The sequence below is a fragment of the Ctenopharyngodon idella genome, chromosome 23 (assembly GCF_019924925.1).
Source record: "Ctenopharyngodon idella isolate HZGC_01 chromosome 23, HZGC01, whole genome shotgun sequence".
Lineage (NCBI taxonomy): Eukaryota > Metazoa > Chordata > Actinopteri > Cypriniformes > Xenocyprididae > Ctenopharyngodon > Ctenopharyngodon idella.
This window is the reverse complement of record NC_067242.1, coordinates 13,189,205-13,213,779: the sequence shown is the minus strand read 5'-3', so window position 1 is coordinate 13,213,779 and position 24,575 is coordinate 13,189,205. Positions and strand designations below refer to the sequence as shown.

The 24,575-nt window shown below is 36.6% G+C and overlaps 1 protein-coding gene across 1 annotated transcript in view; it reads right to left on the bottom strand.

Moving 5' to 3' along the window:
- The window catches only part of fndc3bb (fibronectin type III domain containing 3Bb), a 67,921-nt gene extending 44,024 nt beyond the window's left edge, over window positions 1-23,897 (bottom strand). The window contains exons 1-3 of the mRNA XM_051881737.1: window positions 23,736-23,897; window positions 9,835-9,966; window positions 9,499-9,574 (exon numbers count right to left, since the gene is read on the bottom strand). Of these exons, the coding sequence (XP_051737697.1) occupies window positions 9,499-9,574; window positions 9,835-9,942 (184 nt within the window). The 5' untranslated portion in view covers window positions 9,943-9,966; window positions 23,736-23,897. The remainder of the gene's footprint in view (window positions 1-9,498; window positions 9,575-9,834; window positions 9,967-23,735) is intronic.
- Between the last annotated feature and the right edge of the window lie 678 nt (window positions 23,898-24,575).

Genomic DNA, 24,575 nt, shown 5'->3' with positions numbered 1-24,575 from the left:
GTTGATAAAAGCCCATTCAGAGAATTAGACCAGGGTGTTGCTATCATGCCAGGCCATCTCTGGTTTTTCAAGGCATTGTTTTCATTTCCATGCTTCCCATCCTGAGTTAACAGGCTGAGAACTTTACCCTCTCCCCACCCAACATCCCTGAAAAAAACCCAAAAGCAACGGAAGCTCGAGTGAATCACGCAATGATAAAGACGCACTTCTGATTTATAGCTGCTGGCCAATGACTTCACTATAGCTGGCTCAGAGACACGGTTTGACCTCTGTGGGGCTGAAGGGACTCTTGTGTAGGGTGATTCCCCAGTGGAGGGGAAGGAAAAATTACGTAGGAGGCAGACTGGACCTTCCCCAGCTCCTCTCCAGCCCTGCACGCCTGATCAGCTTGTGCCTCCACTGCTGGGCTGGGCAGCATTGCCCCTTCTGAACATGGGAACAGAAAAGCCTGCGTCGAACTGTGTCTTGTTTAAAAACAAATCCACAGTAAAATGAAGCGAACAAATAATCATTGTCTTACTGATTCAATCTGACTGAAACTTCGTTAAAAATAAAGTTCATCCACGCATTCTTAAAAGGAAAATTCTGTCATTAATTACTCACCCTCGTGTCATTCAACTACTGTAAGACCTTAGTTCATCTTCAGAACACAAATGAAGATATTTTTAATGAAATCAGAGAGGTTTCGGTCTCTCCATTGAGATCCAACGCAACTACCACTTTCAAGCCCAAGAAAGGTAGTAAAAACGTCATTAAAGTAATCCATGTGACTCCAGTGGTTTAACCTCAATTTTATGAAGCGACGTGATTGCGTTGTTTGCACAAAAATGGGAATGGTTGTGAATATTTAATGGTGTTAAATATGGATATTTTTCTTCCAAAAACACATCGCCTCACTTCAGAATGCCTTTGTTAACCCTCTGGAGCTGTATGGATTATTTTTTATAATGGATGGATGAATTTTTTGAGGGGACTTTAAAATCTGACCCACCCCACCCCACCCCCTTCAGCACGGATATCCTTAAATATATCTCTGATTGTGTTCATCTGAAAGAAGATAGTCAGATATACATAGGATGGCTTGAGGGTGAACAAATCATGGGATAATTTTAATTTTTGGGTGAACTCTCCCTTTAAGGTGAATTTTGACGTTTTAAAGTTATGTATGCAAATATAAATGGGCAGAAAAAAATAGTGAGAGGAAACAAGGGAGAAACAGGAGAGTTCCATGGCAGACCTGCTCTGACACGCTCTAACTCAGGAAGGAGTTTCCTTTGCTCAGACTTGATCTACATTTCAGACTCAGAGATAGAGGGGGTGAGAGAGGAAGACATACAGAGGAAGAGAGAGATTCTTGGATCTGCCCCTTCTGGATGAAGCCTGTCACATTCATAAATGGTGCCATTGTCTGTCAAAAAATTCCTTAAAAAGCACAAAATGTGCTCACGTTACTTCAGATATAGATCAGACTCAGTGTGGCTTCTAACTTTAAATATATCCCAGGATTGAATTAAGGAGATAAAGACCAAAAAACACACCAACACAAAGACCTGATTTTAAAGGGATAGTCCACCCAAAAATGAACATTCCTTCATTATTTTCCTCACCCTCATGTTGGTCCAAAACTGTATGACTTACTTTCATCTGTTTGAGCACAACAAGCTTCAAAAAAATGGCACAAAAACAGTGTGTAACCCTTATGCACTACATTGCAAGACTTCTGAAGTTATGAGATAACATTTTGTCAGCATGTTCTTCAAAAATGTGCCACAGAATTCATGGGGGTGAGTAAAATTCTGTCATTATTTACTCACTCTCATGAATTCTGTGGAACAAAAAAGGTACGGTTTTTAAGAAAATGCATCAAGTCTTGCAATGCAGTGCATAATGGTTACACACTGCTTTTGTGCAATTTTTCTATCAGATTATGCTTTTTAACACATAAGTCTGTGATGTGGGTTTGCACAGGAGAGTAAACCAGTGGCGGGTTATGGAGTTCACTCCTGTGAAGTGCACACTCATCCTGTTCAGCGGGCCGGGCAGTGCAAACTGTGCCAGTGCGCTGGCAAGGACCAGAGGTGTCAATCTGCTGGGTTTGTTTTTATGCGAGCCCTTGTTATCCTGGAACTTGAGACTACGATTACCAAACCACTGCCCCATGAAGGCACGCAGAAAGCCTGCAGCAGGACACAGTGGTAGCTGAAAATAGTAGGTCAGCAAAAAAAGAACGGAGAGAGAAATGAGAAAGAGAAAGAGGAGGAGGAGGAAAAAAAACAAACTGGTGGAATGTTCCACTGTGTAATGTTCTGGAGAATGTGGTGGCAGTAGGTTGCAAACCAAGGAATTAGGATACGAAAACTTTTAAACAAAACAAGCGACAGAAGCTGTATGAAAGAAAAATCACAACTGAGATCTCGTTAATAGGTCTACTGTTTCTCCTAGACGACAATAAAACTAAAAGGAGAGTAAATTGAGACTTAAAGGGATAGTTTACCCAAAAATGAAAATTCTGTCATTGTTTACTCCCCTTCAAGTCGTTCCAAACCTGTATAAATGTCTTTGTTCTGCTGTACACAAAGGAAGATATTTGGAAGAATGTTTGTAACCAAGCAGATCTCGGCCCCCATTGACTACCATAGGTTTTTTTTTCCCAACTATGGAAGTTAAAAGGGACCGAGATCTTCTTGGTTACAAACATTCTTCCAAATATCTTCCTTTGTGTACAGCAGAACAAAGACATTTATACAGGTTTGGAACGACTTGAAGGGGATTAAACGATGACAGAATTTTCATTATTTTTTGTGCCATATTACTATATTTTGTTTTTATGCAATATATAGTGATTTTCCTTGAGTTTTCATAGGCCATATTCCCACTTTTTGAGCTATTCAATATTACTTTGAAATTTCTTCATTTTCAAACTTTAAAGGGTTAGTTTACCCAAAAAATTTTTTAAATATTTTTTGTAATGGATGGAAGAATTTTTTGGGGCTTCAAAATGAGCTCAATAAATGAATCGATGCTGAAACACTGGATCATGAGCTACACGAGATATTTTATGAACACTAAACACTTAGACCCACAGCACATATAACTATTCAATTAAATAGTTAACTTCGCATTTGATAATCGTATAAAACCATATTGTAATAATTTTATTTCAATATATTGTACAGCCCAAATCTATACTTTTAATTTATTAATAATCTCATGTTTCCATTTGTATCCCAAGTAATTTTTACAAGAAACATCTCAACCAGAAAAATTCAAGGAGACCAAACTAAAAATTCACAAACCATTTTACTTTCATAATGTGATGTTTTTAAGTGAAACAGGATATTCGATCAGGAAAAAAAAAAAAAAGGGCGGGACTTGATTTTTCCATCAGGAAGTGATCGCTCATAATCAGGGTACAAATCGAAAAGGGCTTGATGATGTAAGCCGAAAAGAAAAATAATTTCCGAGGTGTAGAAAGTTTGGATCACAAAGAGCGATCACAAAGACTTTTCCTCAGGAATAACGTGCACCAATGATTCATGCACAACAAGACTAGGAAAATCTATAAAGAAAACAAACAGAGTCAATTTTAATTCCATGCTGACTTTGTCTCCTGAGGTATGAAAGAGCAAGCTCTGAGCAATAAAGTTTTCCTCTGAGAGCTTTCGTTCAAAAAAAGTACCCAGTGTGCCAACGGATTCCGAAAAGACTGGCATATTCACGAACACACACTGAGAGTACACCATGAAAAGGACGTGACTGAGACACAACGCTGCCCTTTTCCTCAGACCTCTCTTTCTCTCCCTCTCTTTGCCGTTCCATGATGCACAAAAAATCCACTGTTCCTCAGCGGAGTGAGTCAGAGGAATGGAATTGAAGCTCTGCTATGATCATCTGTGCGGCAGAGGGGGTTTCCTCCACCAGGAAAGAGCGCAGACCAGATGAGAACAGTCACACACTAAACGAGGGGGGGGGAAAAAACAGCAAATGCCATAAAAAGCAAAACAGTGCAAAGAAAAACAGGAACAACAAAGAGCGAGATGTAGAAAGCAAAATAACCTGAACTTGACTTGAGTTTGAAATAAACTGCACTTTTATGAAACTAACCACCATCTGTTCCTGGAACTCCTGCTTTCTTGTTCGGGCTACTGTAGGAGGCATCAACGTCTCTCTGCACATATATAATCCACTGTGTGTGTGAATGTCGGTTTGGGTGCATGTGCAGAAAGATGTTTATCTATATAAAGTATTCTGCTGCTCTGATGCTGAACAGTACTACTACTATTATGATGCTTTCATACTACATAAGGGACCCTTTTCAAAGACTGCGATGACGAGTTTCCAAAATGATTAAAGGGTTAGTTCACCGAAAAATGAAAATTCTGTCATTAATTACTCACACTCATGTCGTTCCACACCCGTAAGATCTTCGTTCATCTTCAGAACACAAATTAAGATATTTTTGATGAAATCCGTGAACTTTCTGGTCTCTGATAGACTGCAATGTTATTACCACTTTCAATGCCCAGTAAAGACATCGTTAAAATAGTCCATGTGACTACAGCGATTCAACCTTAATGTTAAAAAATAATGACTTTATTCAACAATTTCTTCTCTTCCCTGTCAGTCTCCTACGCTGTTCACATTGTAAACACAGTGCAGCACTTCCGGGTTCTACATCATTAATTAATGACAAATTTTCATTTATTTTGGGGGGAACTAACCCTTTAACACTGTAAATATAGCAAAGTTTTTATATTTTAATTTTTAAAAAAATTAAACGTACATCTACAACACTACACTAACGCTGCCGAGTGAGTTTTTCTAATAGTTCATCTAATAAATTTTACATCTTTCTCTCTTCTGACCAGTATAATCAATGTCTCAATATTTTTTTCATCTTTTGTAAAGTCATACAAATGCTGTCATGGATTTTTTCTTTTACTATTGGAGCAAATGGGAACACAAAAATTATATTTGTTGTAGCTTCTGCTCACCACATATATATATATATATATATACATATATATATATATATATATATATATATATATATATATATATATATATATAAATAAAGTATGCATATCCAAGGTTTTTGGACGTGATTACATTGGTCAGAAGGTAAAAAGATGTCAAATTTGCCATTACTCTCTCAGCCACTGTATTAGAAACACTCACACAGCAGTGTTAATTAGTTTTCTGTTATTTAATGCCATGCATTGGATTAAATACCATGGTAAAACCATTTCTTGAACATGCCCAAAAACTGGTACAATACCCTTACAAAAAGTACTCCGACAGTACAATGGTAAAGCAAGGGTATCACAATAATACAATGTACTTTAAAATATATCATACTGCTGAAATTCATGTACTACGGTATTTACAATGTACTTCCAAAAACACCATGGTATTGGCATGGTACAAACCTAAAACATTATGATATCATGCCCAAAAACATGGTAGTACCAGTGGTAATCCCGTGGTATTCTCTAAGCACCTTGAAGTACCATTAATACTGTGGTACATGAATATAATGTATATGCTACCAGTCAAAAGTTTGGGGTTGGTCAGAATGTTTTTGAAAGAAGTCTCTTATGCTCACCAAGGCTGTATTTATTTGATCAAAAATAAAGTAAAAAAGCAATATTGTGGAAATATTATTACAATTTAAAATAATTTTTCTATTTTAATATATTTAAAAATTTATTTTTTTCTTGTGATTCTTATTATCATCAATGTAAAAAACAGCTGCGCTGCTTAATATTTTTTTGCGGAAACTGTGATACTTTTTTTTTTTTTTTTTTTTCCAGGATTCTTTGATGAATAGAAAGTTCAAAAGAACAGCATTTATTTGAAAGAACTTGTTTCGTAACATTATATGTCTTTAATGTCACTTTTGATCAATTTAATGAAAGACGGTCCACAACTCGGTTTCTCAAACTTGGCTGCAGACCTCACTCATTACATTAAGGGCATTCTGGATGTTCCACTCAGGTCCTGCAGAAGAATCCAAAACAGAGAGAAGCCAGACATAGTGCATTTTATGATGCTTTAACATCATGTTAGCAATGTGATGTTCATCAAGACCAGCACGTCCCACAGCGAGATCAAACACTTTCAAGGACTCGTACCCCCTAAGACTCAAGTTGCGTGATGACAAAAGCGTCCGAATTTTGGCTCCCCTGAGGCCGTAGGCGAGTGCTGTCTGCACAGGGTTAACCTGGAAAGAGCGAATGCCAGGTGTGATGTGTTAGCGGTGCCTGATCTCCACATGTACACATTCTTTTAGAAGTTTTCCTTTGCTTCTAAATGTCTGCCCAAGGCCTCTTGCTCTCTTGACTGTATGAAGGGAGACACATTTTTTGCATACAGTTTTTCGGGACCGTGGCCGTTAATATTAGACATCTGCCTTTTGGAGTTCTGTTTCTCGGTGCTGGAGGAAAGGGGTGAGGGATTGGGGGGGCCACAGAGAGGGGGGGGGGAGGCCTCCGAGCCACATCAACAGGAAACATATTTACGCAGTCCAAAGAAAATGAGTGAAGGAAAGAGATAGAGATATAATACAAGGACGCAGAGAGCATTTACAAGAATTCGCAAATAAATAAAGTTGAGGAGAGCACAAAAGGGTCATTATTCTGAAATTCAAGCATATGGGATATGTGTGTGTGTGTGTGTGTTTTACAGGCCTCCTAATGAGAATGAGTTGACAATATGTCTCTACGGATACTAATGCAAAGTGACGTATTTGAGCAGCAGAACATATTTTTATAACACCTCACAATATCTCTGACGGTTGCTAGGGGAGGACTGAATCGGTGTCAACCCTGTAGACATCCATCAGAAGCCCTATGCCCGGCAGGAAAGGTGATTCAGGGGAGGAAGTAGAATTCAGATGTTTTTCTGCTTCATAAACCTCTGCATGGCTGGAGAGCAAAGCCCACATGCCCCTTTTCCTCTTGGCCTGTACGTTTCCACTGAAAAACTCAGGGTTCTTACCACACAAACAACTTCACAAAAACAACATAAAAGCTAGCTCTCATAAAACTAAATCACTCACATTAAAATGAACAAAGCGGTCTACACTGCACATGCTCAGACACCCTCTTAGTGTGTGTATATATATACACACACATACACACATACATACATACATATATTAGGTTCAGTAATTTCACTTTAATGGCAATGAAAAAGGTTAGAGAGTTACTGAAATGCCTTATTTTCAAAAATGTCACTTTAGTCAATTCATTGGTATTTAACAATTTTTTTTGCACCTCTAAGTCCACCTCTTTGGACAAAAGACAGTAAAACATCTGTTTTTCTCAGTTTTACAGCAGCAAAAGGAACACTTGTGTTTACTTGTTACTCGCGAAATCCTGTCATTGCCACTGTAACGATGGACAAAACATGATAAAAACTTGCAGCTCAGCAATTGAAAGCCGCCTCATATGCACACTGTCATTCATCTTGAAATCATTTGATTTGATTCGCGTCTTCTGATTGGTTCTTCTGTGGACTTAGAGGCTTTTGCTGACAAAAGGAAGTATATCATCATCTATATTATATATATATATATATATATATATATATATATATATATATATATTATATTTTTATTCAGCAAAAATGCATTAAATTGATTACAAATGACAGCAAATAAATGTTAATAATACATGGTTTCTACAAAATTAAGCAGCACAACTATTTTCAACATTGATAATAATAAGAAATGTTTCTTGAGCACCAAATCATCATATTAGAATGATTTCTGAAGGATCATGTGACACTGAAGACTGGAGTAATGATGCTGAAAATTCAGCTTTCCATCACAGGAATAAATTACATTTTAACAAATATGTATTTTAAATTGTAATATTTATTTATATTTCACAATTTTACTGTTTTTACTGTATTTTTGATCAAATAAATTCAGGCTTGGTGAGCATAAGAGACACTTCAAAATAATAATAAAAAAATAAATGTATATTATATATATATATATATATATATATATATATATATATATATATATATATATCTCTCTTACCAACCCCAAAGTTTTTAACAGTAATGTGTGTGTACATTTATATGTTGACAATTTTCATTTTTGGGTAAAATATCCCTTCAAATCCAGCCTAATTACAGTACACATTAAACCCTAAAAACTAGTTGATTTTGAAAATATGCAATTTTGCCAATTACTGTGATTTATAAGCTTCATTTTGCACTTTCAGATGAAGGTGCTAAAGGCGCTCTGAATTACATACATAGTATGCGATACCTCTTTACAGAACTGTTTTAATAAAGATAAGCCAACTGTACACTGCCCAGCCCTGGGAAAACATTTATCAGCAAATTGTTTGCAAAAACGCAAAGTCAACATCAAAGAATAACAGGGGACTCGCCTTATCCAGCGTGGCACGGCCACCTGGCAAAGATTGAACAAACATTAGAAAATTAAACAAAGTTCTTATCCCGAACGTGCCAGAACATTACCGTGGCCTTCAACTGCATCGTCTCCACACCTGTGAGACTTTCTTTCTCTCCATCTACATTCTTTCTCACTCCTCTGTCAGCCAGCTGCCAGCTCCATCTCTACCATAAACCAAACACCCCTCTGCTGCTGATTCTGCTATTCTCATTGGACAAATTGAATTAAACAGTCATTGCAGCTCCTCTTAGCTGTGTAAACAGTGATGCGAGCACTCAGACGGTCGGAACCAGTATCCTGTGGTCTAGGCTACTGTGACTCCACATTTAATCTCTTACATACACTTGAAAAACTCTTACTGAGGGAATTCAGTGGCCTTTATTTGGTTAAAAACACATTATGAGGTCAGATGTAATTTCGTTTAAGGATTCAGTGACTGAATGCCTCTCCACTGGCCAAACACACAAGGTTTGTAGCACTATCACATGGCCTAGATCCCTTAGAGGTTTGCAAATAATTATTATGGAGAACATTTTAGGGCCGCACAATTTAGGGGGAGAAACATCTACATGTGATTTTTCCTTTAGCCTATAGAAGCTGTTTTTATCTGATTTTTTTTTCCCTGTTTTTTAATACAGCATAGAAATTTACTGTATTTTCTGTTTATATTCTAATAAAGAGAGTGAGAAATAATTATATATGGTCATTATATTACTGCTAAAACAACATCTAATGGTGGCCTAAGACTCTTGCGCAGTACTGTACTTCACGAGTTACGACAGATTGCAGATTCATCTCTGTTCTTGGATTCTCACCAAATGGCAAACCATCCAAATCATATTCCAGACTACATCTCTGAGCATGCATGAGTTTAGAAAGCAGCATTCATGCCAAACAAACAAACTGAACATGAAACAGACTTCAAACGGCACCAAAAGCTTGACTGAAAACACCCTGATTCATTTCAAAACAGGTCTGATTCATTCACATATTTCAACAGCATCATTTAGCAACAGCAATCTACTTCAAGAATACAGTGGAAAATAAATCTTCATTGGACAAACCTTGGATGCATTGCAAAGCCCCATCTTCTGTGCGGATGGTGAACGTCTCACCTGGGTTCACCTGGACCAGGATCACCTGTATAAAAAAAAAAAAAAAAAAAAAAAAAAAGTCACACATATTAATTGTGTCAAACAAGGGGCAATTCTAGGTCTTTAGCTATAGAGTTGTTTTGGCTTGGAGGAATATTTCTTGCTTTTAAAATAAAGAGGTTGAGAGATCTAATGTTTCTATCAACTGACAATTTATTAAATAAAACCAATCAATTAAAAAAAAAAAAAAAATCAATAGGCAATAGATAAACTCCCTAAATGGGATCTATAACATTATGAACTCACCTGCTGTGGTGCATCGCCATTGATCATGTGGTGCATCATGGGAACCTCGTTGCTCAATGGAAGCGGGAGGTCCAGCATTTGGTCCGTCATCATCATGGTGACGAACATTCATGGAGCCCTCCGTGCAACAGCCTGAGAGAGAGACACACTTTGTTAAAATAATATCTGACAGTATGATGAAATGGTCTCTTTAAGCCAGACCGCTCCTTAAATGAGCAATTAGCCTTAATTGAAATCAGCCATGGATGGCTAATGATGAAGACTAAAGCAGATCCTCATCTGCAAACCCATCCAGACACACACATATAAATCACACACACGCTTAAACACATGACTCAGTGAAGGGCTACTGGTCGGTTATGGAAAGGGGTGAAATCATTATGATGTCACCAATGTTTATATGATGATGTAATCTGTAAGGATGATGTAATCTGTATATAAAATGCAGTTATGGGGCGACAGTCTCTCCACCACAGCCAGGAGACTGGACTGAGGGAAAAAAAAAAAAAAAAAAAAAAACGGGATTCTTTGTCTTGCAGTAGCAAGAAACATCTCTGAAACATCATTAAATCTGCGTGCCTTTAAAAATATAAATAAATAAAATTTTATGCAGAGAGAACTGCACATTTTTGCTGAAAAATATAAGTTTTATGATTTAAATCTTTATGAGCTCCAGAAGAGCCATTTCCTTCAATATCCTCTTCTGTTTTTCTCAATTAAAAAAAAAACTTTCTTTAGCAGATTTGTTTCATATAGTACATTATCATATTGTTGTGTGTTTTGTTAGATAAAATTATACAGATTTATAATAAATTATATTTAATATTAATTATATTTATTGCCATTTGTTTGTTATTGGCCATAATATGAAAACAATTAGCAATATTACTGTAAGTTCAGTTTTTAATTTCAATGTACACTTAGCATGTGCATTTGTATGTAAGTGATAGCATCTAGCTCAATAGTTATCTTAAAATTCATTCATTCACATTTAAAAATTAATGTAGCAGCTTCCACCTTGTGTTCAAAGAACCATCAAAAATTCATATAGATATAGACTAGTATATATATAGTACAGATAATCAGGGTGCAGGCCGCAGCCTTTGAAGTACAAAACACTTGCACAACAAACCTGCAGATTAGTCAAGTAACTGCTGTGCATCTGTAAGTACCATATGGTTTCGCTTGATGTAGAAAGGCATTATGCTTCTGTCTTCAAAACAAGTGTAATATTGCACACCTCTCAGAATTTATTCACATGACACTCTTAAAACTTAAAAAACAACCAAAGTTCAGGTAGTGGGAGAAAGATCAGCAATGATAGTGTCATCTCCTCAGCTGACTGGTGCCATTTCCCTCTACGAAAGCAATAACCTGTCCCATTTAACTCCAAACACGCACGTCACCGCCAGAGGTCAAACCCAGAGCAACAAAAATCATTTATCTGATGTTCTGAAGTAGTGCAGGGAAAAAACAACAACTACGGTGATTACAGACAAAAGCCTTAAGCTACGAAAATGTACTGAGGTGGTGTACCATGAGGTCAATATATTTTTTTTACCATACCAGAATGTTCATAAAACATGTTAAAATCATGTTTTTTTTTTTTTTTTTGTTAGAATAATTTCAGCTGGCTGTTAAAAACCACAAAAATCTCTACACACCATTCTCTAAAACTTTAAGACATAAGGAGTTGTAGATGTGAGACGTCCTGTGATCTTCAGGAAAGAGGAAGATGAGAGAATAGAGATAGGGGCTTTTTATTGGGTCATAAATGCCTTCACTTCCACTGCTAAACACACACACAAATATGCAAAACACACACCACCAACAGCCAAACTGTTCACTTGGATTTGACTACAGAAAACATCCTGAAGTTAACATGAAATGGTTCTCAACCCACAATCTCTATAACATGACATATATGTAACTTACACATATTTAACTTTATTCATATATATTTTATGTATATTAACTTATATATGTACTATTATTATAACTTGATTTTACCAAAATGAACAAAACCACACAAAAAACCAAACAGAACCAAACCAAACAAAACAAAACCAAACAGAACCAAACAAAACGAACCAAACAAAACAAAACTAAACCAAACAGAACCAAACAAAACAAAACAAAAACAAACAGAACAAAAACAAACCCAAACCAAAACAAACAAAACAAAACTCAAATGTTGCAAATTTTCTTTGGACCAACATGTATCATTTCAAGGAACATCAAAAAAACAAAACAAAATAAAACTAATTAAAAAGTCACGTTTTGGAAGAATAGTCCGTTGACCATTGTGACTTATCTTTAACAATTACATGGACATCAGTTCTATATTCACCTCAATTCAAGCACTAGTAAGGCATCCTGCAGTCTTTCTCATTCTGAGCATGCTTGTTTTCCTTTCCTCAGTGCTCTTTTGCCATGGCCTGTAATTACCGCCCAACTAAAATCATTAACACTACGGCTTAACACACCAAGGCCTCTGGGGTCCAAAAACCTTCACTCTCTCCTGCCCCCCTCCTCTCCCTTTACCCCTCAAGCTCTCAGTCCATTCTTTTCTTTCTACTCTCCTCATTCCCCTCATTCCTGAGGATGGCTGGAGTCTGAACTTCTGTAGGCTTGAGGGGGGGGGGTGTTTAAGGGCTAAATCCCCTGAGAGAAAAGTTGAGAAGATGCATACAATGTCAGAGCCGAGGGGACTGGGGGGTGGGGGGTGTTGTTGGGTGTCGCACAAAGAGGCAGGACCCCCTACCTTCACGGGTCATGTTGTTGTGACCACGTCACAGCGAGTGTCAATCAAGAAAGACACAGAGAGTCCTTTCATGGCACGGCTAAGGCTCCAGTGATGTGGGGTATTCCCTAGATCACCTCCCCGTCGGCCTCACAGCCTCTCGCACACAGTCAAACAGCACGCCTTTCATAGAACCAAAATAACACTACTGAAACAATCTCAGATCTTCTATATCTCAAGACCTGAATGTATAACGGTTCAGATTTTAGAGTACATGGATCAGAGTGCAGCTTGATATATGTATTGTTTTGATAAAGATGCAACTAAATGCAGTTATTGGAAAGTAAAAAAGCCAAATTCTAAAGATTTTAAAAGGCGATCGCTATAGTATATAGTGCTAGAGTTTCAGAAGAAATCTCAAAAATGTCACAAAGGCAAGGCCGATGTTTCAGAGAAACAAAACTCAGACCTTCTTTAGTCTCCTGAGGTATGAAAGAGCACCCTTTGAGCAATAATTATATCTACAAATGAGCAGATTGCATGCAGTATTTGAAGGAAATTAATCTTAGAAAGCTCTTTTTGTTATACACTACCGTTCAAAAGATTGGAGTCAGTAAGATTTTTGTCTTTTTAAAGAAATCATTACACATTCAATTGATTGAAAGTGACAGTACAGATGTTATAACGTTTCTATTTTAAAAAATGTTGTTCTTTTGAACATTCTTCATCAAAAAATAAAAGCAACTATTACGGGTTCCACAAAAATATTAAGCTGCAAAACTGTTTTCAACAGTGATAATAATAATAATAATAAATGTTTCTTGAGCAGCAAATCGGCATATTAGAATGATTTCTGAAGGATCATGTGACACTGAAGACTGGAGTAATGATGCTGGAAATGCAGCTTTGCCATTACAGGAATAAATTACATTATATTGAAACAGAAAACAGTTATTTTAAATTGTAGTAGTATTTTACAATATTACAGTTTTTACTGTATTTTTGATTAAATAAATGCAGCCTTGATGAGCACACAAGACATTTCAAAAATATTTAAAAACGAACGGTAGTGTACAAACTGGAACTAGGGAGTCTTTCCCCCTCTAGCCAATCCAATTCAAACACTAATGACATATAAACCACAAGATATTCAGGTTTAAACAGACTTATAAAACTCCATAAAACATCAAGAGAAAAATCTACTTTGTACAGTGACATTGTGCAGCAAAAAAGTTTCAACAATGCAAATTTTTAGTAATATTTAGAAGTAAAATGTGTAATTTCTGCAAAGATAATGATTATTTTCAAACAGGTTTCCCCACACACTCATCAGCCAATAGTTGATACAACAGATAGCCCCGCCCCAAACTCACACTATTGGCTAAGCCGGTGTTGCTAATGTAAAGGACAGTCAAGATGCGCAAATAAACAAGACAACGTTTTGATAACACCACAGAGCCACAATGTTTACACTTTTCAGGGGAATCAACCTACTCTTATAGTTGTCTTTACAACTATACATTAGAAAGTTTGGAAAATCTTCACAACAGCACCCTGACACACACACACACACACACACACACACACACACACACACACACACACACACAAGACAGATTTAATTCTTTTTAGAAATCTGTTCTGGCATCTGGCAGGTTTACAATCCCAGATGTGGACCAAGTCTGGCATGGGCCTATAATCCAGCTAATGGCACATAATAACACTGAGGAAGCCGGGAAACCAAGAAAACCATCACTTTTTCCTCTCCATCTCATTCCGTTATTCTCCATTCTATCCCTTCCCTCAGCCCTGATCAGCTGAAACACACACACACACACAAAACACATGCTCAGGCTTGCACACACACATTCCCAGAGAATGAGAAACAATCTAAATGTCAAATTTTTTTCCCCCTGCAAAGTAACTCCATCTCACCTCAGAGCGCTCAGCATTTCCATCTCCCTGATGTTGACTCACGTCTGTGACTCTGATCAGCATTTACAGCCAGATGACATCACCTCTTTAAAAATATCTCGACACAAATATCTCAGCCACAATGGAACTGAAGCGATAACAGTCCAGACAAGGCACAGACAGGAAATTAAGGACACATTGCAGGAGTGTGGCAAAATAACGAACCAACTGGCAGGCCTTTATTTGCGTCTGGTCTAGTAGATTGCTTTAGTCGTGTTGCTGGCCTGGTTGAGACCTAGTAGAGTTACCTTGCATTCCTATCAAGCTAGTGCTACAAGGACGATTATCATTATTGTGATAGTTAAGTTTTAAAAATCATTCTAAATTTAAATTCCCACACCATAACAGCACAGAAGAATGATATAGTTGGAAACACTTTCAGAATAATTTTTTTCCAGCACATGAACAATATAAACATTAACAACCAATCAGAATCCACACGACTTTAAAAGACTTGAGCATTTAAAATGGCAGACGACATGACATAACTGCAGCACACACTTATAATAAACAGAATGTTACCGTCCATTAGTGTGGATGATAATATATTTATCATTATAGTTATCGCCCTTGGTTTGAATAGGTCTTTAATGACCATAAAAGACAGAAATTTAAGTCATTATTCAGAGAAATCTCATTTGTGCATGCACATATTCAGATTATTACTGAATAGTCACATATTTAAGTCTCGTCATAAAGTTATCATATGCAGGGGGTACGATATTAACAAAAATATACAGTTTCTTTGCACTGCGGTGTGGCATTTAGATGGATTTACACAGATTGTTAAATGCTGCTCAGAGGTGGCATGAATGCATTGACACTGCCAATACAGTCATAAATTTGAGACACTCGAATTTACATACTCGATCATGTCAGCTTGCACATCGCTAAAACAACAATTATGATATTATTGTACACGTCGCACACCCCTAATCATATGCATTCAGAAAACTTGTAATACAGCAGACAGAAAGTCATGCAGATTTCATACTAGGGTTGCACCAAAATGAAAATTCTGGGCCGAAACCGAAAATTGAGGATGCACTTGGCGGATAACCGAAACTGAAAATAATTATAAAAAAAATAATACTCAATTGATTAATCAAACTTATTTATTAATCAACACTCAAATAGCTAAAACTGAGCTGTATAAACATTTAAATTGCACATAATGAGGCAGTTTTTAAACTAACTTTTTTTATAACAGAATTCTAAACATTTAAACGACAATAATAACTTGTAGCTTTCTTGAGGTAAATGTAACGTACAGTAAAGTGACATTGTAAAGCCTACAAGCTGTTTTATTGATGTCTTTCCTCGGCTGAAACACTAATTGAGCGATTATTACATGAGACAGGATTCATTCTGGTAAGTTGTAATGTATCTTTCAACATACCTTCTGATGTTCACACATGTTTATTTCATGTTGTAACTAGTAGTAAAGAGGAGGTGAGATGATCGGTTCATGTGCGCTTGATCCATGATGCCGCTTGAACCGAGGTAGCCACAGTGATCTGTCACTCCGTATTACAAAGCGCCAAAATGACATGTATTGTTTGAACCATAATAAATTGACTGTATTTTAAAGCTGATACTTTGCTTCATATTAAAAGTAACAAAGCAAAAAAGCTTTTTTGATTATTTGATGGCAGATGCGCTACAAATGTTTAGTGAAGTTTTGCTCACACATCAACAGAAAAGCACAGACTACAAGATTTTAGATTTACGAAATCATATAGTTACTGATTAAAATCAAGAAATTAATATCGTCAACCCAGAGCTAGTGTCCACACAGCAGACATGTTTAACTGTTATAGCTTATCCAAGTTGTGCGCATGAATTACGCTAAACACGCTGATTTTTGGTAGCTGAAATTTTGGTGCATCCCAATTTGATACAACATGAGGGTTCATAAACAATGACTGTTTTTTTTTCTGTGAACTTTTTTAATTAAGTTCTCAAAAGTTTTTAGATTAGTATGAAGTTTCTCAGACCAAGTAATAAAGAAATAATCAAAAAATGAGTATAGAGCTATAAAATAAATGTGGATAGCCTAGACCAAATAATTTAGTTCATACTGAAATCCCTTACATTTGATTTCAGACTTTGGTATCTTGGTAATCTGAGAACAGTTTGTGACATTGTCTGCGATCTGATACTCTAGAGAGATTACTAAAGTCTATTTCTCAAGAGCAAAATATGTTCTCCAATTAATCTCATTGCTGTCTAAGACATTCATTTGTGGTATTAAATTGTTATTTTCTTTTCTTTTGGTCTATATAACAGCATCAGGACCATCTCAACGCCTCCGTCCTGTTTAAGAGATAAAGGTGTTACCCAACACTGACACCACAGACTCTGGAGCACGACCTGGTTCCTCCCTGAGGGCACAATAATGCAGTTACACACCCAGCCGAGCTCAATAAGCTGACCCTGTTTCTCCATGCACTGAAACTCCATCCACTCTCACCTTACAAAACTTACAGTAAAAGACACAAGAAGAGAGGGGACAAAAAAAATGAGGGACAGTGCAGAGAAAGAAGACACAGATTCCCAGAGATTCCCAGGATCCAAATTCAGTGTTGCATAACCCCAATATGAAATGTGATCTGGCCTCTAGGCACTAAGAAAGGAGCAGAGGAGCATCTTAACTGGGTCAAACTGAGTGAATCATATTCTCCAGTCACACGGAGGAGTTGTGCAGGGACACAGCAAAGAAATTTATACAGTCTCACACCCTTAACATCTTAATTGTGTCAAGGGGCAGAATAAAAAGGAGGTATAGATTGAGAAAGGAAGAGAATGATAGATAAATGTGAAGGACTCTGTACGTTTTTCCCAGGAAAAAAATCAAAAGGATGTGACTTGCTTAGAGATGGAGTCCACAGCACAACACACGCTCCAACACAAATATACAGCTCAACCAGTGTATAGTCCAATATCTGAATAATTCATTCTCATGAGACGGTACTTTTTTAGTGAATCAAAAACATATAGCGCAAACAGCGTAGTCCGATGCCCGAACAAATGACTCTTCTGAGCCAACCCGATCTCATGGCAATTTGTAGGTATTTTACGAGGTGGCTAATTTGTATGAATTCGCACGACCTCACTTGTACGAATGCGTACGTTTTTTTGCTAAATCGTACGTATTTTATGAGTTGCTAAATTCAAATGAATTTGTACGAATGACCTACTCCTAACCCTGCAAGTCGTACACACCTATTAATAATGTGAACAACACAGTCTGATTCCCAAACAAACAACTCTTATGTGCTTGTTCTTTGTAATGAATCAAAAGGTAGAGCATGCAGGAACAATGTAGTCCAGATCACGAAAGAATGACTTATGAGCTGGTACGTTTTAGTGAATCAAAAATATGTAGTGCAAATAGGGTAGTCCGATTCCTAAAATGACTCTTATGAACTGGTTAAAAAAAATGAGTCAAAAAATACAGCGAGAACAGTGTAGTCTGAATCACAAATGAATGATTCAGACACATACAGCTTACAAATAACTGTCATGCTGTGATACAAATGTCAATGTTGTCGCTGAGTGTTTATCACAACGTGTATTTAAAGACACACATTATGCGTTTTAGACAGTATTTCTTAAAATAAACAAATGAAACATGTTACCACATTTTTTTGTTTGTTTAGTATTGATATTTAAGCAAATTATTGGACTGCATTTATGCCGCTTACAAAAAAAAACTATTTTGAAAACTATTTTGCAAGAATTATTTTAAATTTATTTATAACTGAAATTTTTACCTAACTCATCATTTATCAAGTCGCAATGAGCATAATTTTCTTCATAAAATCTTCATAAAATCTTTTCACTGATATTAAAAAAACTTCAGTCTACAAACCTACTCCAGTCATGCCAAAGTGGGAATAAACATGTGCATGTATGTACAGAACGAATAGGCAGCAGTCTCCACCACAGTCCCTTTCCCTCCCTCTTCTTCTAAAGGTCAATAGGTCAAATTCCTTATCCTGATTTGGGCCTCAGCTATAAAGAGGCAGGCTACGTTAGTGTGTATTTGTGTTACAGGACATCTGTACCAAACATGTTACGCTTAATAGCTGTGGACAGTAGAGGTTGCAGGTAGATCACCCAATTCATGAAACATCTAATGCAAAGCATAGCTGGATCTGGCTACATAAGAGGCTCTTATGATCAAACAAGATGTGATGCTTAACAGAAGAGACAAGGACCAATATCCACTCTTCAATCCAGCCTCCAGCAACTGATGGCTGATGGGATAAAAGGGCAGGTAAAGTTTTGTCCCATCACCTAAAAATCCGTTTTGTGCATTCCAATGCACCTATGCACAAAGAGAGCAGGATAAGAAGGGAAAGAAATACAGAATTATGAAATCTGAGCTAAGAAACAGTATTAAGGTCCACCAACAAAATTATTTCAAACAAAGTAGAATAAAACACTGAATGTTTACTACATTTTTTCTTTTGTCAAATCAACTTAGATAATTAATGTGGTTCAGATAACATAATATTTTGAGTTTCTGTTGATTAAACCAATCACCTTCATTGTATTAACTCAATTTTTTAATTTCAATGAACCAAATTTTAAGGCAACCAGGTAACTTCCTTTAAGTTAAACCAACAATTCTTTTTTACAGTTTAACAATACAGTAGCGATAATAATGAATGAATCTGTGTTTTCAAACAAATTAACAGAATGCTTAAAGACGTGCTATCGGAGCTGTCTGCAATTTAAAGCCGCATACTACCGCTACAATTTCTGTCATATAAAGATACGGTAAAAATATTAAGAGCAGTAAGCCATTATGGAATTCTGAATTCAGCCATTGTTGTTCGTTTTATTCCTGAATGAATCTGTTTTATGAATAAATTTGCTGTATGAATGACTCAGTGACTCCCACAAAGACAGGTTGAATTCAAAATAGCAATCTATGAATTCATAAAAGAGTGCAACAGTGCCCACCCACTTTTTCAGTGACCTTCATTCCGGAAGTATTTTTTCCATTCATTATTTCCCATAGAGATAATTAAAAGTAGTCTTTGTTAAAGATTTATAAGCCAAGAACCAAACCAACCAGTTACGAGGTGAATTACTACATTATAAATTGATTTGAAGCAAAAAGGTATTTGATTATCGGACAAAAAAGACAAAAGGTACAAGATTGTGTACTTAACGGATTAAATGAGGGGGAAAAAACTACAATCCCATGAAGCATTGCGAATGATAACTGAATTAAAATGGAGAAATATAAAACTATTAATTTAAGGATTTTTTTTTTTTTACATGATAGATAAATAAGTAGATAGGTAGATATAGCAAGAGTAGTATAACAAATAAATAGATCAGTTGAATGACTGATTCAATGACTTGCTCAAAGACAGTCATTTTTATTCCTAAAAGAATCTGTGTTTTTGAACAAATCGATTGAATTATTCAATCACTTGTCATCACCTTCTAGCATAACAATGTAACCTGCAGAAAGAGTTGGTAAAAATCACTACGACTAATACACGGACTGGAATACTCGAACAGAGAAAAGTCCTAGTGCAGTTGGATTGTATCAAATGGAACTACTTGCTCATACTTACGGGTTTGTTTGAATCCTTAACCATAACCAAAAACAGTGGAAAGAATCCAACAGAATTTCACAGAAGGAGAGACCTGTGGGTTCTTTTGCTCAAGGGTATGATGGTGATCAGGGTTCCCAGAATTTCCTCACTTCATGAATCACCCATTCCTAAACCAGATCTTTAACCACTACCACCATCATCCTTCCCTGTGCTAAATCCTTTCCTAAATTCCTCACAAATGTACCATGAGTTTCTCATTAAAACATCTCAGTTACCCTCAGGGTAGCTGGCATTAGAAATAATTCGGCACAACCGATTCTATAACTACAACAAAGAAGTACTGACAGCTCGACAGATCATTACAATTGTTTTCAGGAAATAATAGAGACAAATAGAGCAAAACAACTGATTATCCAATGCCATTAGCACAAACGCTTAAGCATTTATGTTACAGATAACATCAGTCAAAGTAAAGAGGTAATGGACAAGGGAGAACCTAAAGAACAAACCTGTTGTACTAGACATGACAGCACAGGATGAGAATGAGCAATAGCTATACCTACGTCAACGCAGTGACAAGTAATGTCTTAAGGCCCCGATATATACTCACAGCGAAGTACTTCTTCATTCACCACTTAGGGATAAAGAGAAGTCTGAAATATCTTTTCAATGATATACCATTAGCAAACTTCCGACGCCGACCACGCAGTTGAGAACGGCATTTAGATGAATACATAAATATTTGCTGCACGCTTTCCTCTCAATAACAAAATTGAGAAAAATTACAGTGGTGCGAAAACAACAGTTAAGAAAGCATCTGATCGTAGCGACATTGATATATTTGCACCAGCTCTGCAATTCGGCAGCCCAATCAAGTCACCTTACGTTTATTTATATAGCACTTTATACAATAGACTGCTTTAAAGCAAGCAGCTTTACAGTACTGAACATGGAAAAACAGTGTCACTTTCAATTAGAACCACAACTTTAATTTCTACTATAAAGCAGCTCATGTTTTTACTCGTGTCTGACCTCGATGGACTAAACAGAAGAAATTAACTTGAGAAGATTTCCATGCCAAGAAGGCGGGAGCCTCAGAGCTCACCTAAGTAATCGCCATCGACCAATGGTAGCTCAAAGATGTTTACCAGCTGAAGCAAACTTTTCCAGAAAGTTCCGTTTTGAACTCCCGAAACGAATTCCAAATTAACTTTGTATAGGCCTGATTTTGTTTGAAATTACACCAGTTTATTCTTTGATTTCACTTGAAGTACATCGGGGGCTTTACTTGTTCATTGCAAATGTTCGCTATGCTAGTTTTTACTGAAAAAATGTGATGAAATCTACCTAAACAAATTAAGTGCAAATTGTTACTTCAATCTTCTAGGCTTGTTTTTACAGTGTACCCACAAGCACTGCATTCTTTTAATGTTTGAGTTTGGGGCCAAAGGGCTGTAGGGTTGGGAGGGGGTCAGGGTACGCCTGTGTGTTTTAATGGGGGTGTGAGATGCTGACAAATCAGTGCTCACCCTGTGGTCAGGTTACCACCACAGAAATGTGCATTTCCTTCACAGGACATCATTTAAAGCATCACTTACAATAAAACTTTAGTGCACATTAGTCTGCAAAACCCTATGTTTGACATACACCGTCTCAGATGGGGCTGAGTCTGCTGCTGTAAAGTTTAAAACCTTCACATTACAGAACATAATTTTCACTTTTTGGCTCTATAAATACAACAGCAATGACTTAAAGGAGAGAAATCAAACTTGACGCCAAGGTTGGAGTCTCTAAAGTCTACAAGGCAGCTTTCTGCACCTCAAGATTCGCTCAGGAATGTCACATGACGTCATGTATTTGGGATCGGGTTTCCTCTGACTAAAAGATCCGGTCCACAATATGATCCACAACCCATTTTTGCGTTTTCCTTAAAAACTCCAAAAACACATTTTGTGACAGTCTGTTCTTTTCTTTCACAACTGTTTACATGTGAACACTATCATTCTCAAAGGAAACAGAGTAGAACAAAGTGTCAACACTACAACAGTTGAACACTCCCCTTTTAATCAATGAAGCTATCTACTTAGGGAGTCTATGACTCATTTTGATTCAGTTCAACAAAATGATTCAGGGATTCTTTTACGACGTGACATAATTATGTCATCATGTGACACTTGTCTTTCCGGCAATAATACAAAGTTATTTCGTAAAAACAACTGTTTTGTATGTGCATTGATTAAACAGTAACATAATCAACTCATAAATATTTCCAATATATATATATAGCACACACACACACATGTAGGCTATATATTATATATACACAATTCAACATCTTTAAATGAATAGGCTAGTTTAATCTTCCTCCATCCTTTTTAATTTCACTGTCATTCGCAATGCTTCAAGGGATTGTAGTTCTTTCCTTCATTAAAGCTGTTAAGTATGCATTTATATATACATAAATGCCTAGCCTACGTGTGTGTGCAAAATCTCCTTTTTGTAATATATTTCTTAAGAACTTTACATCCCATCTGTCAAATCCTCAAAACTCCCCAAATACTGTACAGACAAGCTCTATCGTCTGTCGTTAATGTCCAAAACAGACGGTTCTCAGTTCAATGAGTTTGTGAATTTTTAAATTGAGAACCTCAGGGGCTGATCTAGTCTGATTAAAGAAAGAATCGTCCAGGGCTGCCAACAAGAAACGCAGCCCAGACTGTTTTTGTGAACAAGTTCAAGTGATTCATTTGAAAAGAATCGACTCAAAAGAACGCTATTCTACAATGCAAGTTCACACAGCTTCCTACTAGAACACGCTCCCCTGAAGTGAGTGTATGTAGACAACTTTGTTAAAGGCAATATAGACGGAACTGGATGTTATGTATATAATATAAATCATACGTCATACTCACTGAAATGACGTTAACAACCCAGCCGTTACGAAATTATATTATTCGCGTGACGCTTTAAGCAAACAACTTGTTGCTGGGAATTGACGTGTCACTTTCCAACTGTCTTTGGCATCTTTACCAGTCTTGTTCTTATGTTTCATGTGTAAGGGCAAATGAAATGCAAGATGATTATATTATACAAACAGCCCGTGTTGATTAAAAAAAAAAAAGTTTCGTAATGAATCGGTATCAAATTCCAGAATTTTCCAGGAAAGATGCAGTGGACAGAATCACAATAGCGAAGCCTCCTTTATTAATTCTCACTTGGACATTACGAACGTTGTGGAAGTGAATTTTGATAAAGCAGTGTTAATGATGACTACGAATTAGTAGCCTACTTTTTCCTGCATAAAAAAGTAAACAAGATGCACATAGGCTAGCCTAAAAATTGCAGTATTTCTAGTTACAACACAGCTGTCAAAATAAACTCACGTAAAAGTGAAGTAAATTAGCTCACGCAAAAGTTTTAAGAGTAGTTTAAAGCACTAAGTTTCGTTTAGGTTTCGTTTCGTTTTTCATTAAATTCAGGACTTCCCTTTCCCATCAAAGAGTCAACCGGCTCGCGCTTTTCTGCAACTTGAAACTTTGCGAAACAATGTCTCAGCGCGCGTCGTAAAATACATTACTTTGAACAAAAACGCGTCTACTTACCTTGGGTTCAGTAAATCTTGCTTATTAACACTTTAGTCCCTAAATGCCCGAAATAGAAAGCATGTCATTCCGTTGCTGCGAAGTCCACGGTGGACCAGACCAGACCAGAGTGGAATTCCGCCATGTCAATTATGTGGAAGCGCACATGGGGGTGTAGAAGTATTACCGTATTACACCAAATACTCTCCCGATCCATTCCTTCGGTAACCGCATCCGCACGACCGGACAAATGTCTGATGATGATGCAGATAAAGAGGAATGTTAGGAGAGATTGCCCTGTTATGATAGATTAGTCTCGACCAGGCCAGCGTGAAAGCAAAATATGTTTTATACATTTTCTTCAACTAGCTAGCTCTGTTGTGGAAATTTGACTAGCTTGAAATAAAAACAAGTTGAAGCAGACTTTTTTTTTTTTTTACCGCAATTTTTATTTTTTAGAATTTATTTATAAATTATTTTATATTATAAAATATATTATACATTAATATTTATTTATTTGATTGATTTAGGAGGCATCTTGCAACTTAATAAGGCAACTTAATAATAATAATAATACGTTTTGTTATTTCAAAATACAAAGAAGCATACAGTTAATGTAAAACATTACTGGTGTAAAAGTCATGTGCTTTATCCACAAACTTATTAAGTTCCTTTTTTGCAGGTTTCATATCCTCAAATATGATACACAGGATTTTGTTTAGGACTAAGATATCTCATAAAAAGCCACAGTAGTGGAATCTGTCTATAATTTCACTCTTCCATCATCATATTCCATGGCTACACATAATTATGACCGTGCACTGTTGAATGTTCGACTAATATTTATTGTAATATTTAGGG